Source organism: Coccinella septempunctata, chromosome 7 (assembly GCF_907165205.1).
Source record: "Coccinella septempunctata chromosome 7, icCocSept1.1, whole genome shotgun sequence".
Classification (NCBI taxonomy): Eukaryota; Metazoa; Arthropoda; class Insecta; order Coleoptera; family Coccinellidae; genus Coccinella; species Coccinella septempunctata.
In genome coordinates, this window is record NC_058195.1 from 29,106,055 (window position 1) to 29,124,373 (window position 18,319).

Below are 18,319 nucleotides of genomic sequence, written 5' to 3' on the forward strand. Positions count from 1 at the left end.
GCGGAAAGAGGTAAAGAAGAAGGGATATTAGTGTTCTGTGGATCAAAGATTATAGAGATATACTCTATAATCTTTGGAAGGGATAATATACAGTATATTAGTGTTCTGTGATATACAGTATGGTCCGTATATACACATTTGGTAACCGAAAGTTACCAGAGCGGTTACTCTGGCGACAGATATTGAACTGAATTGTCAGGAATTCGACATTTACGGACCGCCCACTTACTAACCAGAAGAAACCAAAGTGTATGTACCATTGAACTCTATGGAAACCCCATAGAGTTCAATGGTATGTACGGACCACAGATTACAGAGTAGTAGGACCACAGCCATCTTGTTCATATTTATCGAATTTGATTTGAATTTCTGATAGGGAAGAATGCTTTTACTACCAATAATGCAATTCACTTACTGCATTATCATTTGGAATAAATAAATATTTTTTAAATTATGGCCAAAGAACAGAAATTGAAAAATTCACAATTCAATTCGCTCTCTAGTGACAATGGCAGATGGCTAAACCATCAGCGATATTTTATTTTTGTGACCACAAAATTAATGCCGTCACTCTTAAAGACGCTTTACGACATCGCCAAAATATGACTTTACTTTTTATTTATTTTTTTTATGATGTCCAAAGAGGAATCTTGTCTATGAATTTTGAAAGGTGACACATGTTTTGTTTTTCTCTGCTTGACATGGCAAAAGAGAACTTAATGTGATTCTCAGTTTGAATTCCTCCTTTCCGAATATTATCAAATAATTAGCAAATTAATTGTATTTGCGGTTATATTTGGGATTATTAGTTGATGAATATGAGCAGCATGCTTAAGGTTCCTACTACAATGCTTAAGACAATTCTACAGAGAACATTAGAGGTATGTTGATGAAAATCTTGAATTGAGTTTCATTACATAACAGTTTTTCCGATTTTCATATTATATCAATTCAATAATTATTATTGTACCGAATTATCCAAATTTACTGTTGCCTCATACTCATGTAAACATTGAGAAGGTTTTTGAGAAAGTTTTGGAATTTTAGGTAACCTATGATTGAAATGAAAGGACAGTGTAATGATATTCACATTTTAAAACGGTACTCCTGCATATTTACAGAAATATTATGGCATATTTATTGATCTTTCTGATAACTTTTTTTATACTCACACACTGAATAATATAAATATGTATATTCAATTCTTTCTAGTTTTGCCATATTGTGAAATCAATTGGGTTTCAATTGAATTTTGTCTATTCAAGACCATTGTCAAGTTTTATAAAAACATTAATCCATATTATAAAGTAGAACCCTTGCAAATATAAAACTATTTACTCAGTTCTATTGATCATGTTATACACATTCATTTTGCGTGGGGAATAATAATTTTAAAATTTATTCTGCACAGTAGTCTCATTGATCCACAAATATGTGAAAATTGCATACCTCCCTGCTCATATTCAATCCCCATTACTTTTCCTGCAAAATTCATGAATTGGATAGTTTTTAAGCACCCCCTTGACCCTTGAGACTTTTATGCAATTGAAGCTCTATTGTATGTATTCATTAATCAAATATTGAGCATATTATATTTCTGGATAATATAGAACCTCACTGAAATTTTGTTTCACAAGCTATTAAGTGGTAGATTCACACATACCTTTGACGACAGTGATACCACAATTATTATGCTATTTTCAAGAATTTTAATTATATAAAGATTAATGAATGGGACTCCAGGAATTGGATGTAATTGTAATAACAATAATAGGTTTATTTCAAATGAAAGATACCATTCCACAACAAACTAGTCCTTGAAGTGGAATATCGTCAAAAAATACATACATACATACATACAAGTTTAAGCACCCTTAAAATTCTTCAACATTGTAGGGTTCTATGTCAATCAACATCTTAAATATTTTCTTTATATAAGTGTTTACTCAAGTTTCATTCTTTATCATGTCAGCCATTGTGTTGAAATACTTGATACAAGTGTATTTGGGTCCTTTCTTAGTAGATGCTTTACTGTGAATTGGATATTTTAGGTTCGTTTTTCTTTTATTATATCTGTTGGATGAGTCCAGTTCAAATTTATTCTTGTTTTTGAAGACAAAGGCAATAATTCTTTAATGTGCATCGCTGTAACTGACAGTATTCCATTTTCCCTCAATTTTCCTCTACATGTTTCTCTGCATTGCAGTTTCAGAATTATTTGGAGTGCCCTCTTCTAGAGATTGAATATCTGAACTGCCTTTGAAGTATGCCCATAAAACATGATTCCATATCTTGCTTTCGATTCAAATACTGCTTGGTAGATGGTTTTCATAGAGTATTTACCCAAATATCTTTTCATTACAGTCAAAGAATAGCAGATCGAAGCCAAGCTGCCTTTCAGTTTAGAAATATATTCTCCCCATTTAAGTTTATCGTCAACATAGACTCTTAAGACCTTTGTAAAGGGAATTAGTTCTTGTTCTCTTGTTGATATCATAGCTATATTTGAAGTTTCAAGAGCTGTATATGAAGATTTAAATAATACAGTATTTGTTTTTCCTTCATTCATATGTATTTCGTTATTCAGTAATCATTCTTTGATATATTCAACGAAATAACTCTAATAATTCCACTCTCTGACCGGGAGATTCTTTTAGAACAGGTCCGGTCTTCTAAGTGATGATTCAATCATTCTTCAGGTGTTCGAGGAATGCTACAGGACCCTAATGTTGGGGAATCATCTCCTATAGATGAATTGTTATTATACATTGAAAAATGAATAAAAAAATCAGGAGCAAATTAGAAAACTTGTGACAGCTATTTTGACATTGACATGTTTTTATCTCTGTTTTCATGTATGATACAAAAATATGTATGGTACCCGGTTGACATTTTTCCTCTGCTTACACTGAGATCTGGAACGAGGAACAGGTTTTAGGATCTGTCTCTTGTTGCCATTTCTTTACACCCGCTTCATTGTTTTCAGACTGTAAAAGTTTGTAACACTATTTCAAAAGAATATATATATATTTTTTTCAAAAACAACTGTAGTCCTTCATATCAATTCATTGTATGATTTCACTCTAATAAGAGTATCTATGTCTTTTATATAGATAATGAATAAGAGCGGCCCCATCATACTTTGTGGTATTCTTGTGGTACTCCTAGCACAAGATGTTCAGCATCTGACAAGGCTTGTCCCTCTGGTTTCTCTGTATAGACATATTGTCTTCTGTTCTGCCAGTATGATCTCATCATATAAGCTGACTTGTCTCACTCAAATCTGTTCCATCTTATCCATTAGATGCTGGTGGAATAGGCTTTCGAATGCTTCTGTTAGATCTAGAAAAATGCCCATAGTTAGATCTACCTCTTCTAACTCCTCCACTATTTCTGTTATGAAATCATAGATGGCAGCACTGGTTGACTTTCCTTCAATATGTCCGTGTTGTGAGCGTGCTAATATATTACGTTCTAAGAGACATTGCATTAGTTGATCTGCAATTATCAGTTATCGAAAAAGATGTAATACACTAACCAACCTATAGTTGGACATCTCATTCGCATCTCCTCTTTTAAAAATTGGTATTACCTTCGCCTGTTTAAATTGCCCTGGGAACCTTCCATATTTTAGCATATTGTTGATTGCCACAGATGAGCAACCTAGTTGAAAACCATGTTGTCAACATATAGTTGACATTACTTTTTTGAATGAATTTTTGAATAGAATAATATTTTCTAACTTTTTAGACGAGCCAAAAGCAATACCTGTGGCCAAATGGCCCGTAATGAGATCTAAAAAATGGTAACAATCGAGTTGGAGTGAGTGATTTCCGAGACAGCGTTCCCATCGAACCGCTGGCCCTACGACCAAGTCAACGTTCAACGTGTTAAAATACAATTTTTCTTTGAAGAATCATATTATCTCAAGCCATCGGTGAGCGGACCAATTCATGATAACACAAATATAATTATAAAAATCCAATCACTTTCCAGTAATGGAAGAAACGTACTTATATGATTCCCACGAATCAAATTTGTTTGACTTTGTTATTGAAAAAATAATAAGAGATAAGAATATATTGAATAATAAAAAACTTCGCCAAAATATATCTTTCATCAGAACAGTATTTCATAGAAAATCTATGGAGGATTTATATCAAAGATATTATTTTTGATTTATATAGTAACGTGACTGAAGGGCGAACTAAGGCGGTTGCATTTCTGCCTGTATCAGTTGGTAAGGGTTGGTAAGGGTTGGTAAGAGGAAGAGGATAAAAGAGACTGAGGTTAGTGCTGTCAGCTGGCACATAGTTTTGACTTGGATGCAACTGACAACTGAACCACTCTTCGAAATTTTTGGCCTTAGCTCTATGACAGTTTCAGCTGTTAACACTATCCATGGAGTTCTTCCCGATTGCCGTTGAGACCATAGAAAACATAATATATATATTATTACTCTAGAATGTTAATCCAGTACTTCCAGTAGTAAGAAACGCGGCGAAAAATTGACAGTGGTCGTCAATGCGAATGCGCACCATTAGTTTATTTTCGAGTAGAACGTTGCCGAGTTCCTGAATATTCTGTCTATCGAATCTCATAAAGAAGGGACAATTCAAGTACAGAAGATATACTCGTATGTCGGCTAACGGCGCGTTTTCTTTCAGTCATTTGATTTTTCAAATGACCCCACCGTACCAAGATCTACTCGGATGTAAGGTGTTTTAAGACACAATCCAGGCATGTAGTCGGGTACTTGTCTGTCTTATTAAAAACAGTAAATGCAAACAAACAATTCGAAACTTCAATGAATTATCGACTTTCACTGATAGCGAATTCCATTGGTGTATTTCACTAGATCAGGATATTTTAAAAATGTTGCACGGAGTTTACAACAATCACTCAATGCAGAGGCACCAGTTCATCTAATGGAATCTGCGATAATATAATAATAATAATAATAATAATAATGTCTTTATTTTCCCAATTTAAACCTCAAGGGGAAATTCAACAAGTAGGTGCTCTACCACTTAACCCTTGTTAGGTGACACAATTTGGAATGAGCACTAAAGAGAGAGAAAAAAAAAAGTTAAACAACAATACAATTCCAATGAGCACAATTTACAAAAAAAAATAAATAAAAAAGGTGTATCTGACAACAACGGAAAAAAACTCACTCTCGAAAACAATCAGAGAAATTATGCATACAGAGCCTGAAGGAGATGAGCCCTGATTTCTCTCATGAATCTTACGAGCGTAAAAGTTTTGAACTCATTTGGCACTGCGTTATAAAATTTTACCACATTGTACCTGAAACTCCTCTGGAAGATGGCAATTCTGTGCTGGAGACGAGAGAGTAGATTCCTATGCCTTACATTCAAATTATGAATATCAGTTCTTTACCTCAGTTTGTTGTAAAGATCGAATTCCATTGGTGTTATTAGGTTTAGATCTTTTGAAATCATCGTAGTGACAGTGAGATCCAAATATGCCGCACCAATTCTGCCCATGAAATTCGCTATAAAACCCCAATATTCAGCCAATTCTCGGTTTGGTCGAACAATAAATGAATACTCAAGAATACCGCTACCGAAAAATTTAGATTTGAACAAATCTTACTTGTGAGATACTGATATATTATCAATGAAACCTGCAACATCATTATACTGATTTTCTGACAAAGCATATAAACATCACAATTAGTCACTCATGTATATGTTCAATACTGATAATAATAATAATGGTCTTAACAGCAAGAATCTGATAAAAGCGATTAATACCTACGCTTGCTCGGCGCTGAGCTACTCATTTGGTATCATCTCTTGGACCACCACGGATTTAGCAGCCCCACAGAGAAAAATAAGGTTGATGCTGACAAAACATAATAAATATCACCCCAAAAACTCAATAGAACGGACAGAGCTCCCACGACACGGGTAGAGGAATTGTTGACTTGGCCAACCCCATGTCCCAGGAAATTCGAAAATATTTCCTGAACAAGTCTGCTTCGTCAGAACTCCATCGAGTAGTTTGTGTTGCTGATAGTTCTACTCCGTTGAAGCTACAACAGGACCACTTGGAAACTGTCGAACAATCTTCAGAAAGCAAAATGCAGAAACTCATTGGCAAACCTTTGCATGGAAGGCACCAGAACGAGGTCAATCATGATTACGTCGACATATCTGCGTCGAACTGCTGGTTGACTTTCGGAATGTTGTTTCTCGAGACATAGGGCTTCATCTTCGCCATCCAGGACCAGGTGATTCAACTACGTGAAATATATCGCCAAGGATCCCTCAGCGATGGACGATAGCTGTCGTTATGGCTGTGCGACATATGAAACTATCCAGCACATCACCGGGGGATGTCAGAAGTTCGCGGGAACGGAGTACAAGTGTAAACATGATGCTGTTGCCAAGATTCTTCACCAAGAATTGGCATTAAAACACGAACTTCTAATTTCGAAAAAGGTTCCTCATTACAATTAACATCTGGATGCTGTATTGGTAAATGAACATCACAAGCTCTAATGGGATCGCACGGTTCTCACAAAACGGAAAATTACCCACAATAGACCAGACCTCATATTGCTCAATAAGGATGAGGACAGAGCACTATTCATCGATGTGGCGATTCCAAATAATAACAATCTTCTAGATAGACACACCGAAAAAATTTCAAAATACAGATATCTAGAGGAACAAACCAGGAGACAGTGGAAGCTGAAAGATTTAGAGACCATCCCTATTATCATTTCATCTACAGGCCTGATACCGAAGAAAATACCAGAGAACTTAAGGAAACTTCAGTTGGACAAAAATATCTATAGAGTCATGCAGAAGGCGGTACTGCTGGGAACGGCGAGAACTGTACGCAAGTACATGGGGAAGGCAGAGGAACACCGTGTGCTCCGACAGGAAGTGCGGGTGGAGCAGGAATCCAACCGACAGCAAGAAGCCGAGGAGCGGCCCGAACCCGACCACCACGAGCCCGAAAACTTGGAAAGGACTCCAACAGAGCTTAATCCTTTTGATATCTGAGATGACTGGGATAAGTGAATGTTCCTCTGGAGAGGAGTGTGAAAGCCGCAAGGCTAAAGTCATAATAATAAAGCTTTATTTTACCCAACAGGAAAATTCCCAATTACAGGGTAATAATAAAAAAATATACCTAAACCCTTGACCCAAAAATTGTCAAATATTCAGTACAAATACTACCAAAAAAATGAACTAAAATAATTCTCAACACTACTGAAACAAATCAACTTTAAGTTTATTAGCACTCTCACAAACCCGATACTCAGGTGCCCGCTGGAGTATGTTGGTCCGAGTAGTAGGCATGCTGAACGCTAGTGGATGCCTGGCTACCATTCTTGGCACAAGGATGCTGAGTCGGGAAAGCAGGAAAGGGAAGGCTATCCTACCACTGAGGAGCTTCTGTGCGAACTTTGCGCACTGTAGGTTGTAACGCGAAGGTAAAGTTGACATTCTCATCTCTCCCATGATTGCTGATACATCAGGACCACGCTCTGGATATCTATCTGTTTTTCTAACCAAGACATATTTAAGAAATTTTCTCTGAATTCGTTCAAGAGGTGTGAGATGTATATCATATATTGGAAACCATATCAAATTCGCGTACTCCAATTTACTCACAACAAGCGAGAAGTAAATGCTCCTGAGAGCAGACATATCATCGAACTCCCTGAAGCTTCTAAACATAAATCCCAGCGACCTACAAGAAGAGGTACAAATTTCCTCAACATCAAATAACACACCCAGGTCACGGAAGCGGTCTCCGGCAGAAATTAGTTGGCCGCCAATATGATAATCAAAGGTTAGAGGCTGCGTTTTCTCGTGTTTGTAACTTTGAAGCACTTCTTCAAATTCAATATAAGACCATTAATGTAAGAAGTCCCGTATGAATAAAAAAATAAATTCTTTCACCGAATAAAATAATTATGTTAAATTCTCAACTATAACGAATAGACAACTCGACTGACATAAGGTAGGAAAGTCTAGGCAACGTTCGAGTTGAAATAAACTAATGGCGCGCATTCGCTTTAACGACAACTATCAATATTTCGCCACATTTCTTACTGCTGCCAGAAACGAACAAAAAAACAGAGTTTGTCTCTGCTACTGAATTAGCATTCTAGAGTAAGTATATGTATTATGATTTCTATGATTGAGACGGATTATAATATCCACATACCTACAATGCCAAAAAGTCTGAAAGGGTTGTTGCTTGTGAGGATGAGCTTCTTTTCCATGTAAGACATGAAGTCCCCTGTAAACAAAGGAGATATTTCCCATTTGTACTGAGACCTTCTTCTTGAGGATAGATTTTGCCAGTTTCAACCAGGGAATCATTGCAGAGCTGAGTCGGTTAAAGATAACCGTTTTGGTGAGTTATTACATCACCATCTGCAGGAGCCGAGTAACAGGACGACTGAAGGAAAAGAAAACTAGATGGAAAAATCTCATATCAAAAAAGCACTAATATAAGAGGCGGAGGAAAAGGTGTGTGGACAAAGATTTGCGGATGACCAAAGTTGTGTCCTCAATATGGCAGAAAATCTCCATTTCCTCCAATATAAACCGATGCTGGACGGATGGATAATTTTATCAATCTTAAGTGTCTGCCCTTCCTCCAATCGACCATACCTTCCATCCGAGAATCAAACTTTTGACTTCCACAATGTCCTCGAGGGATGAATTCGACATTCTGAGCCTGTGGTTGAAATTCGACTTTGATGCTACTTGTTCCTTAGTTAAAGAAAATACGAACGCATTCATCTCAAAATTATACTATCCGAAGTAAATACAGGGAGAGAACATCACTCTTCTTTCCTCACAAAAATCTCAGAACCATCATAAAGTTAATAATACAGAAGATTTCCACCAATAATCTTTTCGTTTCAAAGGCTGACAAGGGTAACTGTCTGTTAATTATGCCAAAGGACGACTACACTTCACCGGCATCGTCAACACATATGTGCCTCAGATATACGAAAGTTATAAGAAGTTTCTGCCAATAAGCTACGTTCCTCCACGATTATACTAGTAGAGGAGACCGTGGGAGATCGACCTTCACCGATCTGATAACTCGATGAGACATATTTTCTATCAAATATAATTTATAGACAAATATGCCTATGATAACTTGCTTATCGAAAAGTGTTCATAGCTATTATCAATTTAATTAATTTTAATCAATTTTTTTCATCACCATCACTCTTGTGATAACCGAATGAGTTTTTCTCAATTGATAGTTTTTAACATACAGAATATGCCTAGGTAGGCTTGCCAACTTATTCCTGTTCATAGCTACCTGACAAGTGGAAGTGAACAGGTGAGTCAATATAGGTAACTACACCGACCTGATAACCAATCGAAATTGATATCATAGGTAAGATATTTCAATTACAAAACTAATCATCTAGGCTTGCCTGCAAAAAATCATTCATAAAATATTATTGCCAAGCTACAAAGTTTTAGAATTTTAGCCATTTGATAGGTGCGACAGAGAAAGTAGAACGCCCTAGGTCGGTGAGATGAAACAGGACACAACATAGTAGCTGCGCGCAGTGTTGCCAGCTTGAAAAAAAGAAAAGCGGTAGACATGACAAACAACAAGGAGCAGTAGATACGTTAATTCAACGGTAGCACAGCGGGCGAGTAATAAAAGGGGGTGGGTTGATTTTGATTCCCTATGGGCCTGTTCCGATATTACTGGTTGTACTGGCCCGCAATCGAATAATAATAGAACTCGAACGACTGGGCCAATAGGCATCGTCTCTGAAATACTGTTCAGGAATATCGGAACAGACGGTATAAATAAGTAACTACGCTAACAACCAATTTTTCAAGGTGAGCACCTAATCCAAATAATTGCGAGAATAATGAGGTTGCTAATGCATATTGCAACAAGAAGAATATTTATTGCACCCCGACTTGTGTATGCATTCTTTTCGGCATTTCATTTACTTAATTATCAATTAATCAACAAAAACTGATGAGCGAGAGTTACTGCAGACAGCCAGTCATGTGCCTATAAAAACGATGGAAATTTACATACTACAGTCATTTTCATTGCTTGAACAGCAACGGTAGAGCGGTAGAAGTCTCACATTGAAACGGCAGATCTACCGCTGAAACAGTAGACCTTGCACCACTGACTGCATGCTACGTGACCGTTGTGTGTATTCGAGTGCGCTTGCTCGTGTACAGCCGAATAGTAATTCTATAACTAGATGTGAATGAAAATCCAATACGAGTGAAACAATTCGTGGGCGAGCCGGAGGCAAGCCTGAGGAATCACTAGTATCGGAGTTTCATTCTACATCTTGTTAAAGAATTTTTTTCAAGCTGGCAACACTGCGAGCAGGTACTATGTTGTGTCCTGTTCCATCACAGGGACCTCGGGCGCCTTACTTTCTCTCTCGCACCTATCAAATGGCTAAAATTCTAAAACTTTGTAGCTTGGCAATAACATTTTATGAACGATTTTTTGCTGGCAAGCCTATATGATTACTTTTGTAATTAAAATATCTTACCTATGATATCAATTTCGATTGGTTATCAGATCGGTGTAGTTACCTATATTGACTCATCTGTTCACATCCACTTGTCAGGTAGCCATGAACAGAAATAAATAGGCAAGCCTATCTAGGCATATTCTGTGTGTTAAAAACTATCAATTGAGATAAAATTCATTCGGTTATCACAAGAGTGAAGGTGATGCAAAAAAAATGATTAAATTGCAATGAACACTTTTCGATGGGCAAGTTATCATAGGCTTATTTGTTTATAAATTATATTGGATAAAAATTATGTCTCATCGAGTTATCAAATCGGTGAAGGTATATCTCCCACCGGCCCTTAGACTGTACGGCTTACCAAAAATACATAAGCCAGTCATCTCCATACGACTAGTTCTTTCATTTTGTGACACTCTAGCAAGTAGATTGGCACGATGGTTAAGCGATTATATAGTTTTGTTTTGTGGAATGAAGACACTTTCTAAAACAGACAAAATTTTATTCAGGTTGTTTGTGATACAAGCTCTAAAACTTATCTGACGATCTCGTAGCGTTGTCACGTATGCTTCAGCATACTTACCAAGTAAGCAAAAATCAAGGAAAGTGAGACTGCCAGCGAACTGCATGTTAAGCAGTCGTTAAACAATTATCAAGCAGTCCTAAAACGGTGATTCACATAACTATATATACGCACACTCATCTACGATATCGGTCCCCATACAGCATTGTGAATTCCTCTGAAGTCTTTGCAAATTTGAGAGATGATAAGTGTTCCTGTGTCTCTGACGATGCTTTTGTTTAAACACATCCTATACACATCATCATTAAACAACAAACACTTACTTTTCTTTCAAAAATGTATTCTACAGAATGGAGGACGGCCTTGGAATGGATAATCCCCTCTCTCAGGGTTTCTCCGAAATTTTCATTTCTTTCTTCGAGGGAAAATTGGGTTTCAACACGAGGAATCCTTACAAAGGAGATATATTGTTTTGGCATATATACGTTGATGACGTGATAGTATGCTGGACAGGCGATTGTGATGAATTAAACAGCTTTCTATGTTGGTTTAATAATTTATACCTTAACATCAACTATACTATGGAGGTGGAAGAGGACTCTGAAATACCTTTCCTTGACCTCAAACTGACCAACAGAATATCCTTCAGCATTTATCGGAAACCGACGCAGACAGACCATATTGTTAACTTCAGTTAACCCATATTTAAAGCCAACGCCTTTCAGGACTTGGGTTCTTGGTACACTGACTGTTCACCATGGATTTCCAGTCGGAACTAAAAATCATCAGACATATAGCGGTCCATAATGGGTACAACTTGGGTTGGGTGGTCTCCTTGGTGAGAAAAGAGGAAATGAAACGCCTAAACAACGATTCTTCAGCAGCATACAAACAACACTAAACACATGAGTCTTTCTTACATCGGCCATTATCTTCTCGTGTGGGCAATGTGTTCCCCCAACACCCTGTACAATCTTCTGGTGCAGAACAAAGATTGTATATCACTACACATCCATCTTTGATAGACACTTAAGATTGAACAACCATCCTTTCGATCCGGAAAAGGACGTCAAAATTATCCACCCGTCCAGCTTTGTGGCAGATGTAACTTGTGAAATTTGACTCTATTCTGTTTGTATTCGTTGCCTTTCACTTAGTAGAGCCAAGTTTCGCAATAGTCGCACCTCTTATTTATTATCTTTCATGTGCAGTTGTTGTTCTTTGAAGCAAATGAAAGTCGAGCTTATGCAAAAACTTACCAGCCACCAATATGAGAAATACATTGTAGGAATAAACAACAACTGGTGGTTTGATTTCTACGTATCAAGCTGTACTCAAATGCTAATCAACAAGCCAAGCCAAGTCCCATTTTGAAATAATTCAATTCAATCAAAATGAATCTACCTAATAAATTTGTATTTAATTCTACTTGCAATAATTCAACTAAAATGAAATAATTATTCAATTCTCTTTCTGACTCGGTTTGAAATAGTAAAGTTTATTCTTTTTGTTTATCTGAAATTGTTTCATTACGGTTGGTAGGTTTTTGCATACCTCTGCCCAATTATAATTTGACTTATCGAACTGAAAATCTATAATCTACCTCAAACCTCATAATACTATATATGATAGTTTCATAGTAGACTTATACCTGTCTTTTTGGAGTATTTATCATGTCCAGAAAAACAATTATTTGATATCTACCCTAAAAAATTCCATTTTAATATCCCGTTCTGAAAATATCTCGGAGCCTGAATCATCTTTTCCCGTATAGATTTCAGTCATTATCATTGTTATAATTCCTTTCTATTCATGATGTAAATGAAATTCAATAAATTCACTACTTTCGGTGATTCTTGCAGTTTTACTCATCCCCATAACAATAACCCAAATCACTTCAAATTTTTCAATATTTATTCACATACCTACCATACATTTCCCGCCAATATGTTTCTTCAGACTTACGAAATGACGTTTGCACTTCTCTTATATTAGTGTTCTGTGGTTTCAACGGCAATCGGGAAGAACTCAATGGATCGTACAATTGGATCAATATACTCCATAGCAGCATCAATTTTACATTGGTGATGGAGGAGAATCAAAGGTTGAATTTTTTGGATCTGACCATCTACAGAGCCAATTCAAGCCTTTCGGAGAACGAATTCAATTGCTTATCTTTTCGCGTAGGGATATCGCTCACTTCAGAATCTCGCAGTTACGCAATCGTCTGTTTGTCTCAAGATTCCAACTATTTGATCTCCCAACTTTTCAGTTGCATGCTGACGCAGCGTAATATAAATGAATTAAAAGTTACAAAACTAAAAATTGCATGGCGGCGGTAGGTCTAAGGAGACTCCATCAATTTTCTGTTCTAATCGGTAATGTTGAGGTTAAAAACACACACTAAGGCTCGGTTGTTCAATTCTGGTTTAAACCGAGATTAAAGTTAATCCTGGATTAACGTGTCAGATTTGAACGGAAATGTTAAAATTAATCCAGGATTAACTTTAATCACGAATTGAACAACCGGGCCTTAGGGTCTAGTTTATATCGTCAATGTTTGACAGAACGAAATTAAATAGTCTTATTTCTGTTGTTTCTTGTACTAGAGGATGCTGAAATATTTAGGAACAGAAAAAGGTATTTCTCATCAAACGTCCAGGCAGTTCGTGATTCATCATTGCCTTTTTAATACTTTCTTGGTAGCCTATTATGCAAAACAGATCAGCTGTTATATCATGTGCAAATAAGGCAAGACAACCAGACTTTCATCATAATGGAGTTAGTCGTTGATAATGATCATCAAGTGGGACAAATCTAATTAATCGAAACTCAAGATTTTCAAATTGAAACCTATTGTTTAAGTAGATTCTACGTGGAAAAAGAGGGGGGTTACCCGAATAGAACCTATACCTAAAATGCGAACTTTCAGAGTTATCAGAGGAAAACTTGAAGTAAAGAAAAGGAGCTATTTCGAAGAAGTTGATTATTCTGTGACTTCCGGAAACCATAGACAAATACCAAAATTCGATATTCCGATGAAATATTAAGACCCGTTTGCACCAAACGCACTTAGTGTTAAGTGTCCCTTAAAATGAATCCTTAACTTAAATTACGTTACACCAACTGTAAAGTGACATTTAAATGGCTAAAGCTAGCCTTAAATTTAAACACTCCTGTAATGACCATTTAGGTATTTGAGGGCGGGATTCTAACCTAAAATAATTTGTTGAACTCATAAACTGGCTGCAGAACTGCTGTGGTTTTTCTAATAACGTCAAGTACCTTTTATTTGACAATCCATTTCATTATCAATAATGATGCTAATTCAGCAACAAAAAGTTGTCACTCTTTGATAATAATAGTTTACTTGACACTGACTGACAGGACAATAAAGTTAGGTTACTGAAATGACAACGATCATCGGCAACCGGCCAACCAATGAAAAGGCTTTATTAGACTAGAATGAAGTTGCACCAAAATAAAAAACTGAAATATCACTAGATATGAAAACTTAAGGGCCCCTTACTTAAGATTCTGTTGAGCCGCAGTCGTGCAACTGACAATAAAATTAAGCGTCCATTAACTTTAAACTACGCTTAGTTATGTACTCATTTTAAGGGGGATTGGTGCAAACGGGCCTTAGACATTTCATGAATTGTTGATGAATTCTCAACCATAGACATAGAGACATGGACTGATGAGCAATGCTAGCATGAAATTTTCTATTTATAGAAATGATAATATAATAAGCATATAAAAATCACAATGGACTATTCTCCTAAATTTCAAAATATATGTCATTAAAATCCTTATAACTCGAAAATTTTTTGTTTCGAATTTCAAAATATTGCATTTTTTTTGTATTCACTTAGGAAAATTCTGATTTCAGGAGTGCTCTCTTATGAACATTCTACGTCATTTTCACAATCCGGCAACGCACAAGTTTTCTGATCACCATAGACTTAGTAAATATCAAGTTTGGTGATAACATTTGGCACAAAATGTCATCGGATCTAAGCATTGACATAGAGACATGGACTGAGCAATGCCAGCATGAAATTGGCTATTTTATAGAAAGAGAGGAATGCACGTCGGGCCATTACCTGTCTCTTTTCTGTTGACATAGAGGTGAGTGCGGACCAATCAAAATTTTAGAAAAAGACGCCAAGAAGGCCCGTTGTTCAGTTTCTCTCTGTCACTTTTTTGACCGTATTTCATGCACAGAAAGGGAAAGCACAGTCCATGTCTCTATGTCTATGTTCTCAACAATCCCTACTATACAATATATCAGACACAATTAATGACATGTAAAAATTATTTATCCGTATAAAAAATTTTAGTTTTTTCTGTGTTTCTGTTCTGTCACAGAATTATGAAGTAGTCCGAAAAAGCTCTTTACCCTTTATTTGCGATGAATGTCTCCAGGTTGAATGAATATTGTATATAACTATTTTATTTAATTTCAATTTTTTCTCATGGATTGCAGATCGATAGAACAAGATTATGTCGTCAGCTTCATCAAAACGTTGACAGGGGCAGTGCGAAATTGAGCACCGAATGCGGGGGTTCATCGTATCCTGTATACGACCATAAGTACGATGCTGTTGTGGTAGGAGCTGGAGGAGCTGGTTTGCGAGCAGCTTTCGGTCTGGTGGCGCAGGGTTTCAAAACTGCCGTAGTCACAAAACTATTCCCCACTAGATCTCATACGATTGCTGCACAGGGTGGGATTAATGCTGCTCTAGGTAAGGATATTTATGGTTTCTCGAAATCCAAGCTCAGGATAGCTAATATACCAGGAGACTTTTAGTGTTGACCCTTTATCAGATTTAATCCACATCTACATCAATACGTTATGTTTCTATTTGTTACAATAATTTACTAGAATAAAATGAAAGAATCTTTGCAATAGTTTCAATACAGTGGTCTTATTGAAACTATTACTGAGATTTTTCTTGTTTAATTCAAGGTACAGTGTGGTTCAACGAATACTTAACACCTTGATTTTCGGGCTTTAAAATGAAAATGTGGAAAATCGCTTCTAATTCAAGGGGATAAACTTTTTCGCTCTTTGCATCGCCATAACTGCAACCCCTTAACGGGGGTGAGCACAAACCCTTGATTTTGAATAGGGATGAGGGGTGTTGCGAAGCCTCATGTTGAAGATCTTGGATTTCAGGTGACCCTATAAAAAAAAGTCCAGTGAAGCCATATCAAGTGATCTGGGGGGCCACTCAATATTTCCCCTTCAATCAAGGCTTCAGGAAAATTTTCCATCTAAGAACTGACGCACCGGTTGAACGAAATGAGGTGGTGCTCCATCTTGTTGAAAAATGATCGTTTCATGGTCTGCCGCATTCTCCAATACTTGCACGAGAGCTGGATAAACAGCGTTCTCCAATAGATATAAATAAATTTGGCCAGTGAGATAACCGAGTATAAAAAAAGAGCTGATCGTTTGATTTCCATAAATACCTGCCCAAACATTTAATTATTGGGGAAGCTGAGTATGAACCTCACGAAATACTTTTGGATTTGCATCTGACCAATATCGACCGTTATGTATTTTCATGATGGTGATTATTGTGCTTGAAACACCAGATACATCGGACAATTTCCTAGAAATAAAGGTCGTATCAATCGCTACATGACCTAAAACAGCTTCTTTCCTCGCTTCGTCTCTTTCATGCTTTTCAGCGGATATATATTTTCCAGGATGTCGTTCGTTAAATAAAGCCGGTGTTGTTGGCGCAGAGTCGTTATTATAAAAAATAATTTTATTATTATATTTCCATCGTTTTAATGGTACCACAAATTTACAATCGCTTCGACACATCCGTAACTTTCTCAAAAGTTCACGATAAAGTAAATCAAAAACATGGTACGTCTACTGTTTTGGACGAAAAATTTACAACATAACTACTGAATAACTTCGAAATGTGTCGGATACACATAATATTCTCGTTATTAATTCCACATTGCCCCTTTCACAATTTTCGCTGTTATTTCAGTTTCGAGGAAAGCGACGTTTTAGGGTCAGATACGATCTTCGAAATTATCGCCACACCCCTCATCCCTATTTAAAATCAAGGGGTTATGCTCACCTCGATTAGGGGGTTTAAAAAGGGGATGAAAAAAGTGGAAAAGTCGGAGTGATTTTCCACATTTTCTTTTCAAAGTCGAAAAATAGAGGTGTCAAGTTTTCGTTGGACCACCCAGTATCTTAAGAAATTTTCAAAACTTCGTGCAAAATGAAATGGAAATGTAACGAACTGTATCGAACCGGATCTGTCCTCTCATTCACGTGAGCAGCATTCGAGAAGGCTCTAATACGAAATTTTGAATGCTCGAAAAAAATCTCATCGAATATGAATGAGAGTAAATATAAATGAGTGGTCAAGGACCAACGAGTGAAAATATACTGGGTGACTGGTGACGTAAGGGACCAGTGGAGATAGAGGTCCTCAAACTGAATGAGAATTTTAGTTTCAAATGTCCCATAAGGGCATTCGTTTCGGAGTTATAGGGTGATTTATGAAAAAAAGCTAAATCTATAAACTCCCATATCTTCGTAAATATGGTAAATTTTTCGTTAATATACAAGATTGTTCCAATAGGCATTCGCCGTCAGCACAAGAAAAAAAAATAGAAAAAATTGCACACCCGTACTCAAAAATTTCAATTTAGGTGAGAAGTCAGGTGAGAAATATCACACAGTATATGAGATAAAAATGAATTCAAATAGAAATTTGGGAAGAGCGAAAAAACTGATGAAAGATCTGGTTTTTGTTTGAATGGCACAAATTTTCTATTGTTTTTATCATATGTTGAAATCAGAATATTACAATATTTTTATATCTATATCATCATGGAAAATAATATGCCTGATAAAACAAAAACACTAAATTCGAGTCAAAGATAATTGATAGTTGATAGTTAGGAGGGGGTTACAGAGCCGTTCTCACCACGCCCTGCACAACTCGCCTAAGATAAGTTTGACTTGCTTTAATTACTCCCAGAACTCTTTATCATTCTACTAAACTGAAAAAAGTGGAACAATAATCCGCCTGGTACGTTTCAAACAAAATTTCTCTTCATCAAAATAATGTAAACTTTATAAGGACAAATTTTCTTCTAACAGTTTCTGAGGGGGTTAGACTTAAAAAAAAAACATTGTTTCATCCAACACGAATTTCTTTAATGCAAATAACAGAATATTGAAGAAAATAATGATTTTAAATGATAAGAATGGA

At 36.4% G+C, this 18,319-nt stretch overlaps 1 protein-coding gene across 1 annotated transcript in view; it reads left to right on the forward strand.

Annotated features, from left to right (window-relative positions):
- Positions 1-681: 681 nt before the first annotated feature.
- Positions 682-18,319, forward strand: part of LOC123316664 (succinate dehydrogenase [ubiquinone] flavoprotein subunit, mitochondrial) — a 61,054-nt gene continuing 43,416 nt past the window's right edge. The window contains exons 1-2 of the mRNA XM_044902853.1: positions 682-881; positions 15,553-15,811. Coding sequence (XP_044758788.1) covers positions 813-881; positions 15,553-15,811 — 328 coding nt within the window. The 5' untranslated portion in view covers positions 682-812. The remainder of the gene's footprint in view (positions 882-15,552; positions 15,812-18,319) is intronic.